The sequence below is a fragment of the Acanthaster planci genome, linkage group LG03 (genome assembly GCF_054643075.1).
Source record: "Acanthaster planci isolate LZ-2023a linkage group LG03, COTS_SCS, whole genome shotgun sequence".
NCBI classification, from domain to species: Eukaryota; Metazoa; Echinodermata; class Asteroidea; order Valvatida; family Acanthasteridae; genus Acanthaster; species Acanthaster planci.
Genome location: NC_141779.1, coordinates 15,890,986 through 15,912,531, shown reverse-complemented (window position 1 = coordinate 15,912,531; position 21,546 = coordinate 15,890,986). Strand labels below are relative to the sequence as shown.

Sequence of the window (21,546 nt, the reverse complement as noted above, 5' to 3'; positions counted from 1 at the left end):
TCTCATGTCCATGCTCGAACAGTTCATCCGTGACGTCATTACGCTCGGGCAGCCTCCGGAGATATGCTCGCCAGCCAGGGTAGCGGTGGCTGCATGACACCAGGGCAGGCCTGAAGATCGTGATGGCTAAACGAACGCTCTCTTGTAAGTTTGACCCACACATGTAAGCTAATTGAACGCACCCAATGCAAACACCACAATGTCAGATACATTTGGAATATAGTGAACGGCGCCCCCAACGTCAGATGGTTGTAACTTCCACCTATCCCTTCCTCCAGCTTTAAAACTTACTCTTTAGCCTGACATATTTGAAACCCAACCTTTACAGAATTTGTAGCCATACTTGTCATGTATTGTGTATATATTTATTGATACCTGTAACTGGCGCACTTCATACGATTGTCAGTGACTGAAGTTAACTAAGGAATTTGTCAACAATATCAGACTTTTGGGCACCTCTTTTAGGAACCCATAAAGCCTTTGATTTCGGATCCCCACCCCCCCCCTCAAAAAAGGAGAAGAAATTGAGGTGACGTCAGAAGACATGCGACATCGATCCCTCAAACCAACACAGCACTAATACTCAATGCATAACCCTGGTTCATATTTAGCACTGGAACTTTTGTTGGCGTAGTAGATACCCGAGGGTCATACATTTTGAAACCGGCCATTGCACACTGAAAAATTAAATGCCAACAAGTGTTGTACATATTTTAGCTAAGACTGTTATAAGTAGGAAAAGCCACATTGATCCACTGCTTCCCGCATTCTAAATGTCATCGCGCAGCACGACTATTGTTCAGCATTGCTAGGACTTTAATCTGTGGATTTTTTGTAAAATGCTACCACAAGATGGCGCCCTAATAGCCGACACAATCAAGTCTTTTCGTTGATGCCTTCGATTTTGAGCACAGCAAACGTTTAATAATGCACAAAGTAATGACGTAATTAATTTATGAATCACTTGAACTTCAATGATGTCTAATGCCATCCTCAGTTAACACTGAAAAAGATCCAGAAGGGCGTTTGAAAGATGACTTTTGTTCATTCTTACACAATTGCTGTTGTAACTAAAAAGGGACGACCTCAGGACCAAGTGTGGTGGTGAAGCACCGACTGTCATGAACAAGGTACAATGTAATTCGAATGTTGCCTTACTTTGTCAATATATGAACACTGTGAAGTTACAAGAAGGCCCATCCCCAAGGTCTCAAGCAACATTGACTTTGTGTGGCGCCACCCATTGCCCTGTTTTGGTTAATAAGTGAAGTCCTTTTTAGCAAGAATTTTTGTGTAAGTTGATTACAAATTCTTTCCGACTGTTTTTCCTACACACTGTCGAAAAATATGAATTGGTCAAAACGTTTTACCTTTAGAAATACACATTGAAGACGCAAAATGATAACAGGACAAAGTTATCAGCATTCAAGATAGTCAACATCCAACATGCATACTGACATTTCGCAACATGTGCACCAGAAACGAAAACTGTACTTAAAGACCTTTCCACTTAAATAGGTTTGTATTAGCACACTTTTACTTTACATTATACAATCACTGTGACCATGGGCGTCTTCGGGCTTTTTACCGGGAGCCAGACATTTTCCAGAGGAGAGGCATGGGCGTCAATCGGTGGGCGACGGGGGACACCCGCCCACACACACTTCTCAAAGTGGGGGTATCATATTGTTTGCCGCCCCCCTATACACACACACTTTTCTTCCTGACCCAAAATAAAAGTGTAGGGGAGTAGGCCTATAGATTCATATTACAGGTTATCTTTCCTCTTACAGGGGACACGGGAATGAGAAACAAAAAAGTTGCAAACTTACATAAAAAAATTTCAAGATAAAATTATTTTAAAAGTGAACCAAATCTTGCAAAAGCGTTTGCTTATGAAATAGCTAAAGTGGTCAGAAATTGCCCGAGATCGCACCACAGAGCACAGAGCATCTAGAACCCCATATTTTCCAGCGCCCTCAAGCGGGCCCCGGACCCCACGCCGCCGAAGACTTCGCGCCCGCATAAGTTCTGATCAAGGTTATGCCCCCACCCACAAACACTTTTGAAAAGCGATTGACGCCCATGAAAAGAAGTTTGTTTCCGAGGTGTTTTATTTTCACCCCCTTTCCTTCTTTTTGATTTATCTTGCTGGCAGTGGCGTAACTACGTAGAGTGATGCCGGTGCCAAGGGGTGCCCCCCCGGACATTTCCCCCAGTTACGTCACTGCTTACTTGTTTCCCTTCCTCCTTTAAATTTTTATTTACATGTATAACTTTTGGGGGAGAAGGAAAGCAACCTCTTGCTCCCCTACCTTGGCGACGCCCATGATCGCTACCCTACCAAGAGTTGACATTGTAATTATTGCCGCTGCTGCACTTTCCTGATTTCCCTAGATATCCCGGTAAATTACCGATTATTATTCTCCTGAAATGGACGGACCTGACCTGTAGAGGTGCCTTCCACTTTACCAGCCTGTCAGCTTGTGAGCTCGGGTCAGGGATAAATGTAGATCGCCACTTATGAAATCGCCTGGAATTATAGACTGACGCCTCTAAGGTTTATCTTTAATTAGGGCACCTTCCTTCTGCAGCAGATCTTGCCTGACTCGGTGAGGCTCCATACTCACTTATAACGTCATCGTCTTTTTGTCCCGAGTATGGCCGAACATTCTGCCGAAGAGTGTCGATCGCGTACCGAATTTGTACATTTTGATCTCTCGGTATAGTTCGTGGAAGACATCGGCTATCTTATCGTAACTTTCCGAAGCAGAAAGCTCGACGAACGAGCAACCCATGTCTTTGGATAGTCTTTCACCTGTGAATGAAAGAGAAATGTGGAAATAGAAAAAGTGTAAAAATTAACTTAATTAACATAACAGACGTATGAAGAAGCCATACTTTAGTTCAACTATTGAAGAATCGAGAGATTGCTTTATTTAGCATGTACATGTATATTTATGTACGGTAAGTTTTTCTGGCATTAGCAAGTATAGGCCTATTACTTTCTTCTCCTCTTCAAAAAGTGTACCTTCAGCAATTTTTTTACTCTTTCTCTTCTCTACCTATCCTTGTCACAAGTTTAATGAAATGGATGTAAAATCCAAATTAACCTTAAAAGGCAAAAAAAAGGAAAACTGAACATGCACAAACGGAATCCACGTGGAGACCTTGAAATAGCAGGCAAATAGCGCGTGCCTTTGTGAATAGCCAGCTATGGTGTATGTCAACATGACACTCGAGTCCAAGAACATCCGTCCACGGCCGACAGATTGTAAGAATATCTCGCCCCAAGCGACGAATATTATGTATTCTGCACCGCGTCAATAAAATATCATGTTATTATCCGGCCATGGACGGCTGTTTGGTGTATCGTAATTTCAATATAGTTGCGACCGGTTAACGCACGAGGTCAGGTGAAGCCAAATTCTTCTATTTTTGTTTCCATCGGAAATCAAGGATGCATTCATTTGAAAAAGCGTTCAACACCCCCAACCTTGGTCTAGAACAGCATGGTCATAAAACAGCCGTAGAAAGCCACGTCCGGAGCACACATTTAGATATCACAATCACAGTCACCTCTATAGAAGCATGGTTATTTGGAAAGGACGGGTCTAAAAATAGCCCATAGTTTCGATGTAGGCCAAATTTAGAATTCAGGCATCAACCAGGATATTTTCTCTGTTGTTTGTCACAACTGGCTCGAATCTTCTTTTGTTTAGGAGGAAGATGTTAAGAGACCAGTTCCTTGAAAATCGATTAGTGAATTGTCTTTGAACTTGGTTTCTTAAAGATAGTTGTGACGGGGCTTTCGTGGTTGAGCTGGACACGGATGTAGCGTGTTGAATATCAGTTCATCTTACGGTTGAATAAAGGACGCAGGTACCGGTTATTTCTCCCCTTGTATATGTGAAAACCCGTACTTGCGGATCAACTATACGGGTAACTCGTACGTATTACAAATTTAAACCTGTACGTGCGAGGATTCAAACTCTAACGTGTTCCTGTAACCTTTAGGTGGTACAAATGTACTTTGAAGTTATATAAGAAGCACGGCTAAAACTTCTACGTCTATCTCAGAACTCGCCTTACATATGTATGGGTTATAATTGTGTGTATACGAGTTTTGAGTACATTGAAGTGCATTGTAAAATCCTGATTAAACTCACTCCAAAAGTCATCCGTCATTCGTTGGGTATAAGGCACACACGTACGGCTTATAACCTACGCGTACCAGCAACCAGAAAAGAGAAAGTAAAGATTTCGAAGATAACGCTGTCCATGCATAGCTTCTTGTATAAGCCAAGTACGAAGTGTGAACATATCTATTTCCCTGCCTTTCAACGTGCGGTGCAAACAGGTGAAGCAAAGAGCTTTCTCTGAACTGAGTTCGATATTGAGTTACCTTCCGTCAGGCGCGCAAACATTCTTCCTGACATCGTTTTGCTATGTCTACTCCTTCAGTTCAGAGTAACCTCCATTCCATTGACGCGGGAATAAATTCCCCCGTGCCAATTCACTCGCCATTTCTGTTCACAGCCGGGCTAATTCGATGATTTCCAAGATGGAAGATTTGATCTTTTATATGCATTGACAAAAGCCGAATTAATATTGCACGGAATCGGTCAACCCTCACCTGGAATTCCTGCAGTATTTGTTTTGATTATTCGAAATTGCGTCTACAAAATTAGCGACACTGCAGAGAAATTGGCTTTTTGTAAGTATATTAAGCTTTCTTCTCACAATGCCAAATACACTACTGCTAAAACTGCCGTGGTAAATTCGAAACTGTGGTGCGCGTGCTTCGCGCATTCTTCCATCTGCTGCTATGCCATGAATTCTGCACCGCGTCAAAATAAATTTCATAATTTTGTTTATATGTAAACGAAAGGAAGCAGTGTTTACTCCCTGGAAGCAGTATTTACTTTTCCAACTGATTTATGCCTTCCACTTGAAATCGTTATTGCCTTTCTGATATCGAAGAGTTCCTTGATTCTCTCTTGACATTTTTGGCCACAGTGCGTGTTTATTTAAATACATGCATATATATAGGGCCAAGCTGCGCAACCACTCCAGGCAGCCATATTATGTTTAGGCCTATTTAAGCTATTGCTGAAGCGATGGTTTGGTCATTCAAAAGTGGCTTAACCCTAAAACAAATCCCCATCCCCCCATCGGGAAAAGTTTGTGCTCTCTTCATCAGAGACGAAACGAACTACTCGTTGAATATCTCTTGCCTTCCGTGGTATCAACCTTGCGTAGATGTAGCAGGTCTGCCTTATTGGCAACCACCGTGAACGCCACCGGCACCGCCTTGGAATTTCGGCTTTCTTCCAGGGTGTTCCTCGCCCGTCGGATGGCCTCGATACTCCTTAAGTCGGTGATGGAGTAAACGAGGAGCAGGCCATCTGCCCACTGTAAGACATCTTCAGTCAGGACATTCTGAGAAGACAAGTGGAAAACTGGAAAAGCTAATCCTGGTTAAAACCATGCGTTGTTTGTGCTGTTAAGTTCGAACAGCGAGTTAATTGGCGCTGTACTTAAACAAACTGGGGTATTATAATGAATTGCCGCACCAAACCACACACAAAATAAATAAAAAACAAAAATGAAACCAAAAGAGCAAAGACAACAAGAGGATAGTTTGCCATATCTTGTTCGTCAGTTGCAATTCATTAAAGAAAGTGCGAGGCCGCAGTAGTTTGTAACAGCGAGGAATGACACCACGCAAGCGTTAATCTTGTTTCACTCACGCATGCGCCTGTCATTTCTCCCCACAGGAAAACAGACCCTGAGCTCTAAATGTGTTGATGAATGATGTGCTATTGACTATAAATTTTATATGAGGCAAACTTATGAAGAGTCGCCTACCTCGTGTCCAGTGTCCAGAATTTCCATCAGCACTATGTCTCCGTCTATCTTACATTGGTGGTGGTACTTCGTTTCTGATGGGGTAATACAGAAAGCACAGGATTGGACAGATGTTTTTCGTAGACCACGGACACTAATCGTTGGACTGGTTATAACAAATGACTGGCCATCAATGTCTCTCCGCCATCTTAGAGTTATCTTACCCCATCTGTATTTACAATCAGCCTATCTGCAGTTACCTCCTTATCTGTGTACCAGATGCTTCGACAAATTGACATCATGAAATATGCACGTAACACGTTACTTGGATTATTGAGAGTGCACCCAATCGGGAATTTCAAAAAAACAAGACCGGAGGGGCCATTATCTGATGCATTACCTGTGCTGCTGCTAAAAATGTTAAATTTTGTAACGCATTCAAATAAATAGCGATCACAAGATCTGTTGCCCTTACTGAGGCGCGATAGCCGAGGCTTGGTTTATGAAGTTCCGAAGACACTGATAAGATAACAATCAATTTAGGAATATATTTTAACAGTATTTTGCCATCTTTTATTCATCATGCCCATTCTGAATTCATTATCTATATTCACCGTCCGAATGTTGAATTTATAATTGATTACTGCTGTCATCCTTATTTTGGTGCCCCGATTTGGCTCCCAAAATTCTCCATCCCGTTGCACTTTGCCCAGCAGCTCCTCCGTCTGCAATACCGAAGCGATCTCGCTACACTTGCCCCCCTCCCCCAATTTCTCTGCGATGACTCGCACCTCGAACACGCCTAACAACTAGCCTCTCCCTTGCATCCAGAACATAGAAACATTGCCCGAAGTGTGAATCTTGATCCATCTACGAAATGCGACAGCCGAAAAAGAGCTGTTTCAGTCACTGATGTAATAAACAGATTCGCCTGAAAAGGCACAACGGTGAATATTGTTGAATAATTCAGTGTACGTGTATTTATATCAGTAGTGAGTAATTCTCAAGTGAGGACTGGAAAGGGTTGATTTGACAGTTTATTGTAACCAACAGTAACCATGTAGCTTTTATGATGCACGGCTGAAATGGTTAGGCACTTCTTATTTCGAAAGATCTGTGAAAACGTTCAAGAACGCCAGTCTCACTCTCATAAAATACCAACAGAATGGCATGCTGTCAATACCTGGTTCGTGTCCGTATTCACCGATGAAGCGCTTGGTCAGAAATCGCACCGTGACAGCTGCGGGAGAAACGACAGACAGAGAGAATTAATCACAAATCGTGACCATCTGCCTTCACCAATCATGACAAAGGTACATGTGTGCTCACAAATCACCTGGGTACGTGTGTCCTCGTCCTCTTTCGAGGGTCGTAGAATCCAGGGGTGTGTGTGTGGGGGGGGGAGGAGACACCACCCAGTTTGTGACCGGGAGGTGGACGGTGGGTCCTTCTTCCCATGATTTCGTCTCGATGTTGGATGTGAGGGAAAGTTTTATTCATCATTGTGTTGCAAGATTCGGAGTCGCCTATTGGCGCTCGAAGGTTTTGGAGTAATTTTGGCTTGAGTAATTGGACTTTGATAATCGACACTAATTACATTGGAAAACAGTTCGTGTCCCGAACTCAGGCGTCTCATAGCCGGAAAGCTTGACCTAACAACTCAATTATAATCTAGCAGTAACTTCATTAGCGCTGGTCTTTGTCAGGAATTGAAGTTGAGCTACATATAGGTCAGATATGGGGACAAAGGGAAGATTCGACTTTTGGCTTGGCAGAAATGATATTAGTTGACTTGTGTATTTTTCAGTTTCTCTTCTTTTTGCCATTCAAGTTGCATTCTCGTCTGTGTAAAGCTGTCGCATTTGTAGTTTACTTGCTACGGAGAATCTGATGTAGTGTTACATCGCTGTGTGCGGAAACACGAGATGGATAGCTGGAAAATGATTGTGTGTTAAGCTTGGTGGCATTAAGGACCAACAACGAAAAACATGAGGGTCTTTGATTTGTTGACGGGAAGATCTGAGCCCGTGTGAATAGACTTCTTCCATGCTGTCTACTACATTTGCAGAGACAGTTTTGGTTGGGGTCATGTATTACTTGAAAAATGCGCATTTACCCATTTTATCGGGGTGGGTGGGTCGTGCTTTCATTTAGTACTGCTATTTCCTCTTGTAGTTTTTTGCAGTTGGGTGTGATAGTTTTAACGGTTATCATAACTCTTTTTTTTGTACTGACGGCCAGCCATAGTTCAGAGCCGCTAGTGGAGAATACGACTGTGACGTATAGTTAGAGCCAAAAATGTTAAAGAATCTCCACCCTATGTGTGGCTCCTCTGACTCCAACACTGCCCCCCCCAACTACAGGCCCTATTGTCATGAAAGCACGGGAACGCAGAAGTGTCGATTCTTACTAATGCCGTTAGCTATGAGATGAATTCAGTCCATTGTTGACTACAAAAGCTTTACAACTGGCCATGATTGCGCGCTTAGGCGCACCCTTTCTGTTAACCTGCAGGATGGGCGTGCACGGTTCGCTTCACTATGTACATGTACATCGAAAGAGAAACGTGCACTCGCTTCTACAGAGTTTAGTGAGCATCGTTAGCTTACAGGACCGAATACTGGTATAGTTTACACATATAGTACATGCGCAAGAAAGTGCCACAGCAACGGGAATATCTTGGATTAAAACTTATTAAATGCCATCCACGTGATTGTTACGGGATTGGGGATTTTAACACCAACCACGAAGACGTTTGACCACTGGGGCTTGTCCGTGATGGAAGCACATTTTCATTGCCAATCAATGGAGACCACGTGACGGCCCTTGAAATATCTCACCACAGGAAATTGCATGTCGTTTGGAAAATACACGACTTTGGGACGTCGCTTCAGAAGTGCTGATGGGTAAGTTTCCCGAGATTAATCTATTCTGTATGAGGAGAAAAGTCTTGGTTTTATTTCTGTGGACCAATAATTAAAGAAACACTTGTCTGTCTTTACGGTTGTTGTAACATAACACAGAATACGGCTAAGTTGTATTGTATCACTTTAAAAATCTATTGTTGCCACTGAATGTCAAACAAAAAATATCGGCGAATGCAACTGCAATGATCCCGACTAAAAATGACAAATGAAAATAAATAAGTTATTAAACGTCAAATTGTTTCGAAACATACTCATTCTACAAACGACTGCAATTTTCGAGTGAAATGTTACAGGAAATTGTTTGCAAGCACTATTCACAACAAAGTCATTGAATTCTTAAAAGTGTCTCAGTGTCTCAGTTGTCATGACGGGCATTACATGTATGATTTAAATGTCATGGCAATGTTGACATGTTTCCACGAGGCAAGTCTCATGCTGAGAGTCCATCGCGCTGACAGAAAATAACCGACTGATATTTTTGGCAAACGCACGCTCTTCAGTTATTAATGTGAGATACATGCGATGTGCGCAACGTAGCATGGGACCTCGTGTAATGATTCGGAAGACCTCGCAACAACATTGACTGTTTAAAGTACCCTGAATTCTTCTACGCGATCAAATTAGTCTTCGCTGGCTCATTTGAGCAGGTACAAACGTCGGTGCGTGAGCGAGGGGCTGTAAAACGTGCCTGGAAGTATACCAACATTTCTGTTTTGATTTGATCGGAAGGTGACGTCGTGATGGATGCGCCTCAGATCAGAGACAAGAACCTCAATTGCGATTGTGTGGCTTATAAATCTTCAAACATTCCTCGAGCTTGAAATAGTTGGCTTTATAGCTTCATACGGTTGAGAAAATTCCAAGCATTTCAAAACTGAACATCAAAGCAAATTGTGCGTGCCGCGTGCGATGATAAAACTGTTTTTGAGTCCTTGCAGCATTGGCATTGGTGGTCGCATTATGTTTGACAGCTTAATAACGCTACCAACTTATTAATATCCATGTGCCATTTTGCAGGTGAGGCAAAAGAAATCTATCCATCCGACCTTTGTTAGTCCATTTTTTTATGCACGCTGCAACTGGAAATTTGAATTTTAATGTTCTCAAAGAGTTGAAACCCAACACCACAATTTCAAAGGTGCAGCAGTCAGCCCTCAACACATTTGTCAACTCGTTTAAAGTGTTGGAATTCGTAACGACCTCGAAAACCGTTGATTTAACCATTAAAAGTGTCGTCACTCGCTGAACTCGCTGAAAACGAGTGTTTATTTTTAAAAAAAAAATGAAAGACCGTGGCCTCACTGTTGACAGGACCGTCGCGTCGTGTGCCCGCGCCGCCTTAATGCAATGCTCATCATCGTCATGATGCTCACAATGGCTGGAACGTTCAAAAGAATCATATCACCATTTCCCAAGAAGGGAAGCACCGTGTCACTTGTACAGATAATAAAAGATACATGCACAGGAAAACTCGTGCAGTTATTTAGAAATTGTCCACGCATGGCTTTACAAACTTCTGGTGGAATCGAGAATGTTACAAGTTGATTTCTTGCGGTTGTCACTGAAACCTTTCAAATTACGTTCAAAAAGTTTCTCCACTCTCGTAAAAAAAAACGAGGCTGGCCGCCTGACCCAACCAGATGCAAGTATTGTCCACTCTATTGAATCTGCAACACAAGAAAGAAGTAAGAAGTTACAAGAAGTTTCGCGGGGTTAGCTGTCGGCAAGGCATCCCTCGAGTGCTGTTTCCTGGTACGGCCTCATCAACCATCAGCTGGCCTCCCACGTGCCACTTTGGGGACTCGTTGCCCACTCACCTGATTCAGCCTTCAATAAACTGTTCTTGAATCCGAACACATCTAATCAAGGGTGGACTGTCGTGACGCGCGCTGGTACCCATCCCTGACAACAAACGCCTACTTCGTCATAAATAATGCACGAGGATCTGCGTGAACTCCGGCCAACCCTCATCGAAATGCATGGGATTTACTGGGAACACCGCCCACCAGCCTTCCCACGGGGAATCGTCTCTGGGATTACAGAGAGAGACGAACGTGTGAAATTGTGTGGGACAGAGATGACAACGAACATCGAAAACCCATCAGTTCGAACCGAGACCCAAGGGGCAGCCTGGCCATAATTTCACAGGAAGAACTCCCTACAGAGTGTGTGGGACCCTTCAAGCCGGTTATTAACGGCATCGCGGACCGATCAACCTAGGCTTGTTGCGGGGAAACAGAACCGAGGATAAAAGAGTCTAAAATTCGCATTGCTTCAAACATGCAGTTTCGGCCTGGTTTGGACATATGTACAAATTGACATGCTTGTACATGTACATGTATATATGTACATGTACACACACATAGGCTACAGCATTTTAATAATTGCAACAGCTTACAATGGTACATCAGCGATAGCATAGATCAAGGGGCGTACTCTAGCTTGTCAAACGAAATATATCTGAGCCAGGAAATCCGTGTCACAGTAAGCGACGCTATAAAATCCCAACGTCATCATAATAGAAACTGATTAGTTTATGAGGGAAAACAAACGGTCAACTTTGCGATGTTTACTAAACCGTTCCCTGCGAAAACAGTAGTTTGCTCTGCGTAATATCTCCGAACTTCTGCCATACAAGTTCAAAACCTAGTGCGATTTTTTACGTTGAAAATCCAAAAGCAAGGTGATTTTCCCGCGCTCATTCATGGGGATCGTATGCCAAAGGAGTAGGCTCGTACGGTACTCCTCCTGCCCTTTTGGCATAGTTTGTGTCTCAGTAAACACCGCTAGTTTCTAAATTGCCAGATGTCTTTATCTTTTTAGTGTTTTTTCATTCGATTTCAGTTCACCTCACATAATTATCAGAAGGCCTATCACTTGGCACACTGTTACTGGAGATAAGGGATAAATCTTTTTTTAAAAATGCTAAACTTACTCAATTCGTACCGTTGGACAAGTCATCATGTTTTTTAATTAAAATGTTCCCAACCATTCTCTGATTTTTGTAATAACACACCAGGGTAGCTCGGAGAGGCAAGCAAATCCTCCTATGAAGAGCATTTATGTACTTGAAAGAAATGGTATGGGCATTCCTGGTTTGCCCAGCATTTTAATTAAATCCCCCTGTCCTGCTGGATTTGCCCAGCATGAGTATACTGTGCGTTTTTACGAGCAGGATGTAGTGAACATTTTCTCAGAAGCCGTTTTTAAACATTTGTAACGAGAGTTTTAATGTAGCGGAGCACAAGTCAATGAGGTTGTCGGTGCAGCTGCCAGTGCAGCACTGTACGGTGACCTCAACGAGTAGCGCTGTTGCGAGAACAGCATCAGTAGCTGAAGCAACGGCATCATAATCATTGCGAGGAACAAAATGCCATCGCGAGAACAAACGGTACGGGCGCTGCTTTTGGCTGCAGGCGCAGAATTTGGCAATCTGCAGCAGTTGGCTCGTCATCCCCACCCTCATCACTGGGTGCTGGAACAGGTGAATAAACCTCACACAAAAGGGAGCCATCTTTTATCATGTCACCAGAATCTATCTTATTCGATGTAATCTGTTACATGGGGTGGCGCCAGACTATTCTGGATTCCATGTCTCACTTTCATCTTTGTTTAAAAGTGGCTTGATATATTCGTAAATTTTGAAAATATTCATCAACATATGATTTCAATTTGTAATTAACTTTTTATTCCGTTGCTTGAATTTTTATCCAAAAATAAAAAGTTAACCTCGCTTTCAGTTCAACATGACAACATTGTGAGAAGAGCCAAATACTTCAGGATGCATGATATAATTTCCTCAAGCTCTGATTGGAATTCATTTGTGTGTGTGACGCATGCGCGCTGAATGCACTTGCTGGGATTTAGGCAGCGAGTAACCGACAATGCTTTGAAACGCCTGTCCTTCCCTCACAGAGTTTTGTGGGAAGCAGATTAACCCACAAGAATTGGAGATAACATCGATAACATAACGTCAGGCTCCCGCAACTATACTTGATGATAGTTTGCATAATTAAAACAAAAAATGTCAAATGTTTTCACGCAGTTCTTGGGGCCCTAAATTGAAAAAGAAAGAAAAATGAAACAGATTGAACTGAAAATTTACCTTCAAATATTGTAACGATAATAATTGTAACAAAATAATACAGCTGTTTCTATACGCTCAGGTGAGTGTTAAAACAAAGCCTAAACTGCATCAATATATCGTGCGTTGCCACCGTGTTGACGAGGTGCTGGTTCAACGACCGTTTACCGTGCGCGCGCGCGAAGAACCAAGTCCGACCGACCGCCCGTGGAAGGAATTAAAACGAATTTAATTTTCACGCCCTACCCTCTGCCTCTAATTAATGTCGCTGCCTATCCCCTGCCCCCTTGTGAGATGACTGGGGAAGCTCATCAACTTGTCACTTCTCATCGGAATTTATCGCCATGTTCTCGTCACTAAGTACTCAAAAATCTGCCGTTAAACAGCGCAACCTTGCTGGTGTGTTTTAATTCTGTTATTCCGCTCTTTCTAGCTGCCGGTAAAGATGAGAAATTATGCGTTTTTTTCTCCTGTAAACCTTCTGTGTATAAGAAGAAATGCTGTGCAAGGGCGTCGATGGGTTCCCGTGACAGATACAGATCGTCGGATCTTCGCAGAACTTGCAATAATGAAGAGAGAAAATGAAATTCCCCCTTCCAGAAAGAGTGTTGTTTTTCTTTCTTTTGTTTGTTTGTTTGTTTGGTTTTGTTTGTATTTAAAATTTACTTGACATCATTTTTGATACTAATTAGTTTAGCCCGAGAAGCGCAATCAGTACTTAATGCACTGTTCTGCCTTATAAGGTACCGTCTTTCAGCGAGAGGAAACCAAAACGGAACGACAGTATTTTAAAGTGACCGTGCATCAGACTAGCCATGAAGTGCGCTCAATTGAAGATATCTCATTTCCAAAACTGTCTTAAAATATGGAACATCAATCATTCAAATCATTTTGAGTTTTCTTCTTTTTAAAAAGTCCACTTTTAACAGTGCTGTTCTCTGAAGTTTGGTGTTAACGTATCGCTTTAAGTAGAAACTCACGTTTTCATAACTTCACTACTTTTGTGTGAAAATTCTGAACTTCGCGTTTGGCTAACCACAGAAAATTTATACAGTATACCCTGGCTTATCTCATGTATGTTAATTAAGACACATAAATTCTGAAAACTGGAGACGTTAATTGGGACCCCCGGGACATTCCAATTACTCGATTTAAAGAACCTCTTGTCAGTTTATAGTCGAAAGGAAAGCACATTTACACATTATAGGGTGCGTAGCAGAAGTCTTGACTGAGTTATGAGTGACCAATATTATCCGTTGCGTCGGTTGTACCTCGAATGGATATAAGCTCTATTAACCTAACAAGCACACACTTCGTTTGTCACTGTGATGCCTGTAGCACTCTTTCAGATAATACTTGAGATTGTAAAGGATGAATTAAGCCGTGTTAGTTTCTGAACTGACTACCGATGAGCACCCTAGAGAGGCACTTGAAATCAGTATTCCAAAGACGTTGGGTTGCTCAGAATCTCTGAGTTTGTGGAGTACGAAGCCAATGCGTTTGTCATTCTCTGAACTCATTCCTTAAAATACTTGAACTTTTCAGGAAGGAGTTTTCTTCATGCATCAACGACACTATCGTGTACATCATACACTTCAGTCATGATACGGGCCCAACCCCACCCTGCTAGAGCACTATGTGTGATATTAAATTATCAAGGCAATATCAGTGATTTATCGGCAATAGTGTTGCGGACAGCCGAGTTCACACAGTGCATTGCCTACGTGAAGATGCGTCTGATGTGTCTACAAAATGTGATCGCGTCTATGCTGGGGAGATACGGTACGAGGGGCGATCGAGACTGAAGTACCCGGCAATCAGTCACTCTTGCAAGGTTAACTGTATTCTTGTGAAGATTGCAACCAGTTTGTAAGACTGCTTTCTGATTCCGACTCTTGAAAACCAACATCCCTTTCCGAATTCCAAGGATTTTGTTTGTACCGCTTCAAGAAAGAAACCGCCATTCATTCATGAAGTTAACACTGATGACTTACAAGTTACCCCCAAAAAAGTTAATCAATTTAATAAGATTAATCACCATCTCTGGTGGATAGAGGAGAGGGTCGTGCCCCAATAGAAGGTCAATGTAAACACTTTTTCCTCTTATAAAGCGTCAGCTACAAATCCATATGTATTTGGTATTACAGTGTGGAAATAACACATGATACTTCATTATACTTAAATCCCTTTCCTTGGAGGAAAGGAGTATGTATTGTTCTGACCAGCCCTCAAAGCCCTCGGAAAATGTCGCTCCGGATCTGCTCTTGTATTTTTCCAAATAATTGATGATGCGAAATCTTCAGTCAGTGCATCCCAGACTCTGAAACTTTTACATAACTTAAAAGGCCAGGCTTGGGCGCTCCATTGACGATGACAGTTACGACATGTCACTTCTTCCGATATTCCCATTACCCTACGGGCGACCAGCGCAAAATCGAACGAAGTTCATGTTGAAGTCAACTCAGTGCGTTTGCAGGTTTTCGTGGCTCGTGTCTCGGTATCTTCTCTCTGCTTCCGTCCAAAGGGAGATGACAACTGAGGGACAAAACGGGGGAAGCCTTTGCTACCCCTATCCAGAAATATATTTATGCCGTCAAAAGGCAACAATCACAGCAACGCAGAACCAGAGGCAGTCATGTCATGTGGATTGGGTCAGGGGGTCTGTTCGTTTCGCAGAGATCTGGATCTCGATCAGCGATTCCATTGGTGGTTTGCTCCATCCCTTAGGCGAGTATTGGTGTCAGTGAACCAACGATCGCGATCCAGATCCACGTGAAACAAACTGGCCCAAAGTGCAAACTAGCGGACGCTACTGTTCATTTTTTTTCATTCGGTATTTGGTAAGATTTTTACCACTGTCGCTTCTTTTTTTCACATTCTGGAAGAAAGTAGGTTCACTGCACGTAAACAACGAAATGGGGGATACATGATTCGACTACTATACACTTGACCTGCGCTCCAAACTCCAATCTCCGGTTCTCGTTCAGTCTGGACAGTGACGTCACACAGGCCCACAACCGACGCCGCGAAAGGTGACCACTGTTGCGACACATGTTTCTGTTCAAGGTCGCGAAAACGCCCCAGATTTTCGAAGACAATCACTTCGTGATGGGCGCCATTTTTTTACGCAAAAGGGAGGGGGGTTAGCAGCCGACCATTAACCAATCATCGGCCTTGGTGTTATTACCCATAAAGATTGTGTCACAATTTCACTAGGGGAGGGGTATGATAAGCTGGCATTCGGTCACCACACTTGAACGCGCGCGTAAAGAGTTGGCTTCCGACAAACAAGCAATAATCGAGCTTCGTCCTTTACCGGTGAGATTAATGTAACGCTGTGCTTGGATTGTCACTTGGGTAGTCCGAAATATCAAGATCGAATGAACACAAAAGTCGTCCCGAGGCAGTTTCCTGAGGGATGACATTTACTTAACTTTCCAGATTTGGACGTGATATTTATGTCTCTGAATTCTGTTTTTGACCCTTTTATGAGTTCACTAGAATGGATATTTCCCAAGGGTCGCACAAGGTACAGATTATCATTGCTTTGCGTTTATGAATGCAGTTTTCTGAGCCTTTCACTAAAAAACCCAATCAGCATCTAAACAGACGGAATTGCAATACAGTAACCCCGAAAAGTTCAGATGGATTTATGTGGTTAAATAGCTCCATGGTTATGACAGGAAGGCACTCATGATTGCCCGAGACAGACAGGCAATCTGGATCTATGCACCCCGATGTGTACGTGGCATGGATGTACGTGGAAGAATCCCAAGTACGATCGATAAAGAATAGGAGCTGCACGTGCAGGTTAGGGACCTCCGTTTATCTGAAAGGGGGGGGCGTGGTAAACGACGAAGGAGGGGAACGTAGCGCTCTTATCATAATGATATCCCTTTCTCAATGTTGCATTGAATACAAAATTTGTTTCAAAAATGAAAATCATTTTATTAAAATACTGAAAGACGAGTTCTGAACAAAATTTAGTAGAAGATACGAACATACAAACAATTAACAAACAAAAGCTCTCCGGGATAGGATGAAAAAACATACTAACATGCAAGCTTATCAAATGTCATGGGCACGAGTTTGCCTGAAAAAAAGGTAAAAAAATTACTAACATATACACGTTGATGTGTTTATCGTTTAATCATTTTTTGCGCGTCAAAATTATTACAGGTATAGGTCCTACTTTACAAATTCTGTGTGTCAGAGGGGCGCCTTAATGGATGATAACTGTTGGAAAGAAAAAGCTGAATTGGTGTGAAATACTTCTGGAAAGTGACACAGCTGCATTTGAGCTGGCTTGTCATGAATATTTCTGAAAACCAAGTCTCCTGTAATCTCGTGAAAATTCCAAATACAACAAATCATTTTGTTCAATTATTCTTTGTGTTGGTCGGAAAGTCGCTTTGAAAATAGAATCATTCTGAATTCAATGAAGTATTTTATAAGTGAAAAAAAATTATAATCTCGGGTCGGTGCAAAACCATCAATTCGGTTGTCCTTTCCCGACCCTTTATAAAGGTCGCCAACTTCGGCACGCTGTACCACCGGGACAGGAAATGATCTCAACGGTCAATGCTCACCGGGTTCGTCCCGGCAGTGATACCGGGTGGAATCTCGCACGTCGACCCTCGCCATTAACGTCTCCCCTGGGATCACCCACATCGCGTGAATCATTTCATCGGCCGGCATTCCAGGCGAAATATGGCACCACCTGGCCTTCGTAGGAATTTCCGCATACAACTACACAATGTCTGGTGCTTCCAACGATCCCTCGGTTGTCTTGACATCCATGCCCCTTTTTCAAGTCGGCCCGTTTCTTGCCACCTCTACAGGTTTTGTCCCATCACCGGTAGGACGCTGACAGTGTTTTAGCCGGTTTAGTGTGCAGTCCGTCCGCCGGCCCTTCCCATTGATTCGCATTCATCCATACTTTCAACAACCATCATGTGTTATCTCGCTGCTCATGCATAGGCCCACTTTGTTAAAAGGACGCATGTACAATGTATGTATAGCTGTAGGCTATACATGTAGTAAGATTACCCTGTCCACGAAGTTCCTGCACCCTATTCGTGCCAACGTCCCTTCTTCCTCAATAACCTCCATTCATCCGGCGATGGCGAATGGCATACGTAGCCTACTCCACACCAGTTCAAGCCCCATTAAAAGCATTATAAAAATAACTGAGTTCGGGGCTAAATGAAAGCCGACTTCGCTGGGGTTTCTGAAAGAATATTTAATACTGCCTTGTCCTTCATCTTCCGTTTCTTTGTCAATTTTTGGTGGATTGGCCAGTTGCATTTACACTTTTAAATATTTTCACAAAAATAAACTCCCCCCCTGAAAGCTGATAGTTCCAAAGCCTGCATGCAGCCATTTTACAAATGGCATCCCTCAACTTTCTCAGGTAAATAGGACCCAATTTTCGACGGTAATTTTTATCCAGTCTTCCTTCAGACGGAAGCCCTCCAAACCAGGAAGTTTTTTCAGCCAAACAATCTCCTCTCTTTTTTTCAAAAAAATGAATGATGGGGACATGTTTCTACGTTCATGAGTTAGTGCAGAAAATCCCTCGACCGTCTACCATACTAATACCATTTCCGTGTCTCGTTCCTTTCACAATGCCAATATGGAGATCCTCTGTCTGTATTCTGCCCATAAAAATTCCCGCTGTCAGCTTCTAATGTTGCATTGTCTCAATCATTGAAATCATCAGATCTTCCGCCCCTCACTCTTGGGTGGATATCGGAGTTTCCCCTTCTGCAGAAGGAAGTTATCTCTCGCTACGGGTAATATACCCCAAGTCAGCTCTTTGATGCTCGCCAAAGGTTCAGCTAGTCAAACGCAGCTCACGCTAATTTCACAAGATTTTTCCTCTCTGAGAAGCATCAATCATTGAATCGCTGATATCCTTTCCTTGTCTCAAATTTAGCGTCCGCAAATGCAACATCAGCAGCCGGGGTAGTTTCCGTCCCTATACAATCTAACCTGTCACTTGGCACATCTCTTTTAAATTGGCGCCGTTTCTAGTGGTGAAGGGAATTGCCTGTTTACCGGATCATCTCTTGGCGATTGCCAATGAGTCACTCGAACTCTTTGTGACCCGAGCACAATAAGTCTGCTCATTAGAAACGGCAGGGGTTGGCGGTTCGGGTGCTGAAGTTTTCCCTCTCCATACTGTACAGTAACTCACAGCGTGATCGGATTGGAAGCAATTTGGAGGTATAACCAAAAACGCTGGGCAATTTTGTTTGTATTTGTGCCCAGCGTTGGGTGGTGAATCGCCTAACTGCTGGGCAAATAGATTACCCAATCGCGTTGATTCTCTCCTTAAATATGGGCAAACTTGTCTCGTTTTACAAAACGGTTATAGAAAATGTTGTTTTACTGCCATTTTTACCCAGTATTTAGCCCAACGATTTAGCGATTCAACGTTGGTACCCAACGTTGAGGAAATACATTGCTCGGCATTTTTATAGAACGCAACCTTCCCACAAATTAGAAATATTGTTTATTCGGAGTGTTCTCGGGTCAAATCTGATGTCCATAATATTGGAATGTTACGAAAATACCAAACTCTTTTGTACCTAATACAAACAGGCACGTGTGTGGGGACTTTTCGTGTTTTGTGCAAGTTGAAAATCCCTGTTGAAGTTCAATTGTGTGAAATCGATCATGTGCGAGTTTGTTTTCATTGTAAGCAGGTTACCAAATTGCAGATCCAGAACCAATTTTTTTGGGGAGGGGTGTTTTTCAAGGTAGGGTTAAAACAGAAGTGTTTGTTGTAACAGTTATTTGCCTTTCTAACGGATTTTGGATCTTTTGACAAGTGACCAGCTGTGGGAAAGAAATGAAGAAAAATTGCCCATGAAATCTTCTTCCTCTCATCCTATTTCAAAATAAAATAAACCCCCTTTGGAATGAGGGGGTATGACGCCCTTCCCCCACCCTGGACCCGCCAAACGGCTATGTCGAAAAAGACAGTAATGTTTTTGGTGGGAGACTTCCGCAACGGCAAAATGTACTACTCGTATATAACATATTCAGTTGTCCGTCACGCTGTTTCACATGGAGCATTTATCATGTCCTATTCATCTGGGATCGATTCAAGATTAACTTACCGCTCTTGCCAACGCCGCTCACGCCAGTCACAGCTATTTTGACCTCCGTCTGTGACCCACTTTTCTTCCGTCTGCCAAAGGGGCTTGACGTGCTCATGGTGCGTGAGACTTTGGCAGAATTCGTCCAGAAATGGGTGCCAAAATGAACCGATGGACGGCTGCCGAAATTTGCTACGAGAGTCCACCCAAGAACGTAAAATGTAGCAACGTGTTTATTTTCTACAAACGTGTTCACATAGCAGTGGTAATCAGAAAGTTTGTCTTGCTGGTGGAGCCTTGCTGCATGTGGAAATGTACTTAGAAATAACTGTCTGCTTCCTCCGTGTCCAACTCCGTTCAAGCGGATAAAATAGACGTAGCTCGTGGAACAAAGGTTGCTGGCCAAGGCCACTATGTCGAACCCAAGTACATTATTTACTGCAGATATCCGCTGGTTCATTTCGTGGGGGGAGCATAATTGAGAATTATGGTTCCATTACGGAGACAATCTTAATGCCATTGATGTCACAGGAAGCAATGGGATAGTACCGACTTTAAAAGGAGCCACAAAAGTGGAGACACCAGTCCTGACTCAGTCAATGCACTATATCGTCCCATCCGGCCGACATGCCGCCGACAAGAAGGAACGTGAATGACTGCAGGTTTATAGCCGGTCGTGGCTGATACTGGCGCAGGGGTGAATGCCCATGTGCTCCAGGCAATGTGTGATGTAAACCCCATTAGGCCTGCACATCTTATCTTGCCGAGTTCTCTGTCTTACTCGCGTCCGATAAGTCGTGAATGGAGATGTCTGGAGACAAACCCTCGGGTGGGAGAACGAAAGATGTCAATCCATCCCGTTCTGGATGATGCGGCATTCCTGCGGAGAAACTGCCAGTAAACTGCTGCACAGAAAAATCCGGACCGTCAGTTTTGACGTGGGGATAGTTCTCCGCACTGCATCGTAGCTCATTCTCGAGTCACGCTCCTCTGGATGTTTGCTTAGCCTCGTCCTGAGTCGTCACTCCTTTTGTGCGCTGTCAACTGAGCATGCAGAGGAGACTGTACCCAAAATGCCACCGCTTGAAAGAAGCAATCATCAGCACAGTCCTGTTTGCTTCTTATTCAAATGGCCACAGCAGTTGTCCCGGTCTTTTTAGATGAGCCCACAAGGTTCATGCTTCGCCCTTGATGGTACCAGCGGGTTACCGCACGTGAATACGGCTCCTTTCCACTTAAGTGTATCAAGTGTGCGCATGCATGTCGTAGTGGCCCACCAATCACGACCACGGTGGGATAAATCTTGTTGCTTTCATCTCTGGGATGAGCTTTATACGAAGTGCTGTAACGTCAAGGAAAAACCTTGTTTCCGATATATTTAGCGCTTTCTTATATGATTCAAGCATATAGTTTCATTACGTCTGCGCAAATATCACAGTAAATACTCAACACATGATTTATTCACATTATACATTTTAAAATAGCTTTTCCAAAGAAGCAATTAGCTTGGTATCTGCAATTAACTATAGCACATTATTAAAACTAAATCGGTGAATTATTTACGCGTTGAAAATCTTGC

General features: G+C 43.0%; 1 protein-coding gene across 3 annotated transcripts; it reads right to left on the bottom strand.

Annotated features, from left to right (window-relative positions):
- Nucleotides 1–351: 351 nt before the first annotated feature.
- LOC110991098 (ras-related and estrogen-regulated growth inhibitor-like) lies at nucleotides 352–21,320 on the bottom strand. Of its 3 annotated transcripts, none has more exons than XM_022256266.2 (5): nucleotides 19,989–21,320; nucleotides 7,034–7,090; nucleotides 5,872–5,945; nucleotides 5,254–5,442; nucleotides 352–2,818 (listed from the first exon to the last, which is right to left on the bottom strand). In XM_022256266.2, exons 1-5 carry the CDS (start codon nucleotides 20,425–20,427, stop codon nucleotides 2,747–2,749), a joined length of 831 nt encoding a protein of 276 aa, XP_022111958.2. In that variant the 5' UTR covers nucleotides 20,428–21,320; the 3' UTR covers nucleotides 352–2,746. The 3 variants fall into 3 exon arrangements, with proteins under 3 accessions (XP_022111958.2, XP_022111956.2, XP_086991192.1); XM_022256264.2 differs by having other exon boundaries at nucleotides 5,238–5,442; nucleotides 19,989–21,307; XM_087135066.1 differs by lacking the exon at nucleotides 19,989–21,320 and adding an exon at nucleotides 17,451–18,244 and having other exon boundaries at nucleotides 5,238–5,442.
- Between the last annotated feature and the right edge of the window lie 226 nt (nucleotides 21,321–21,546).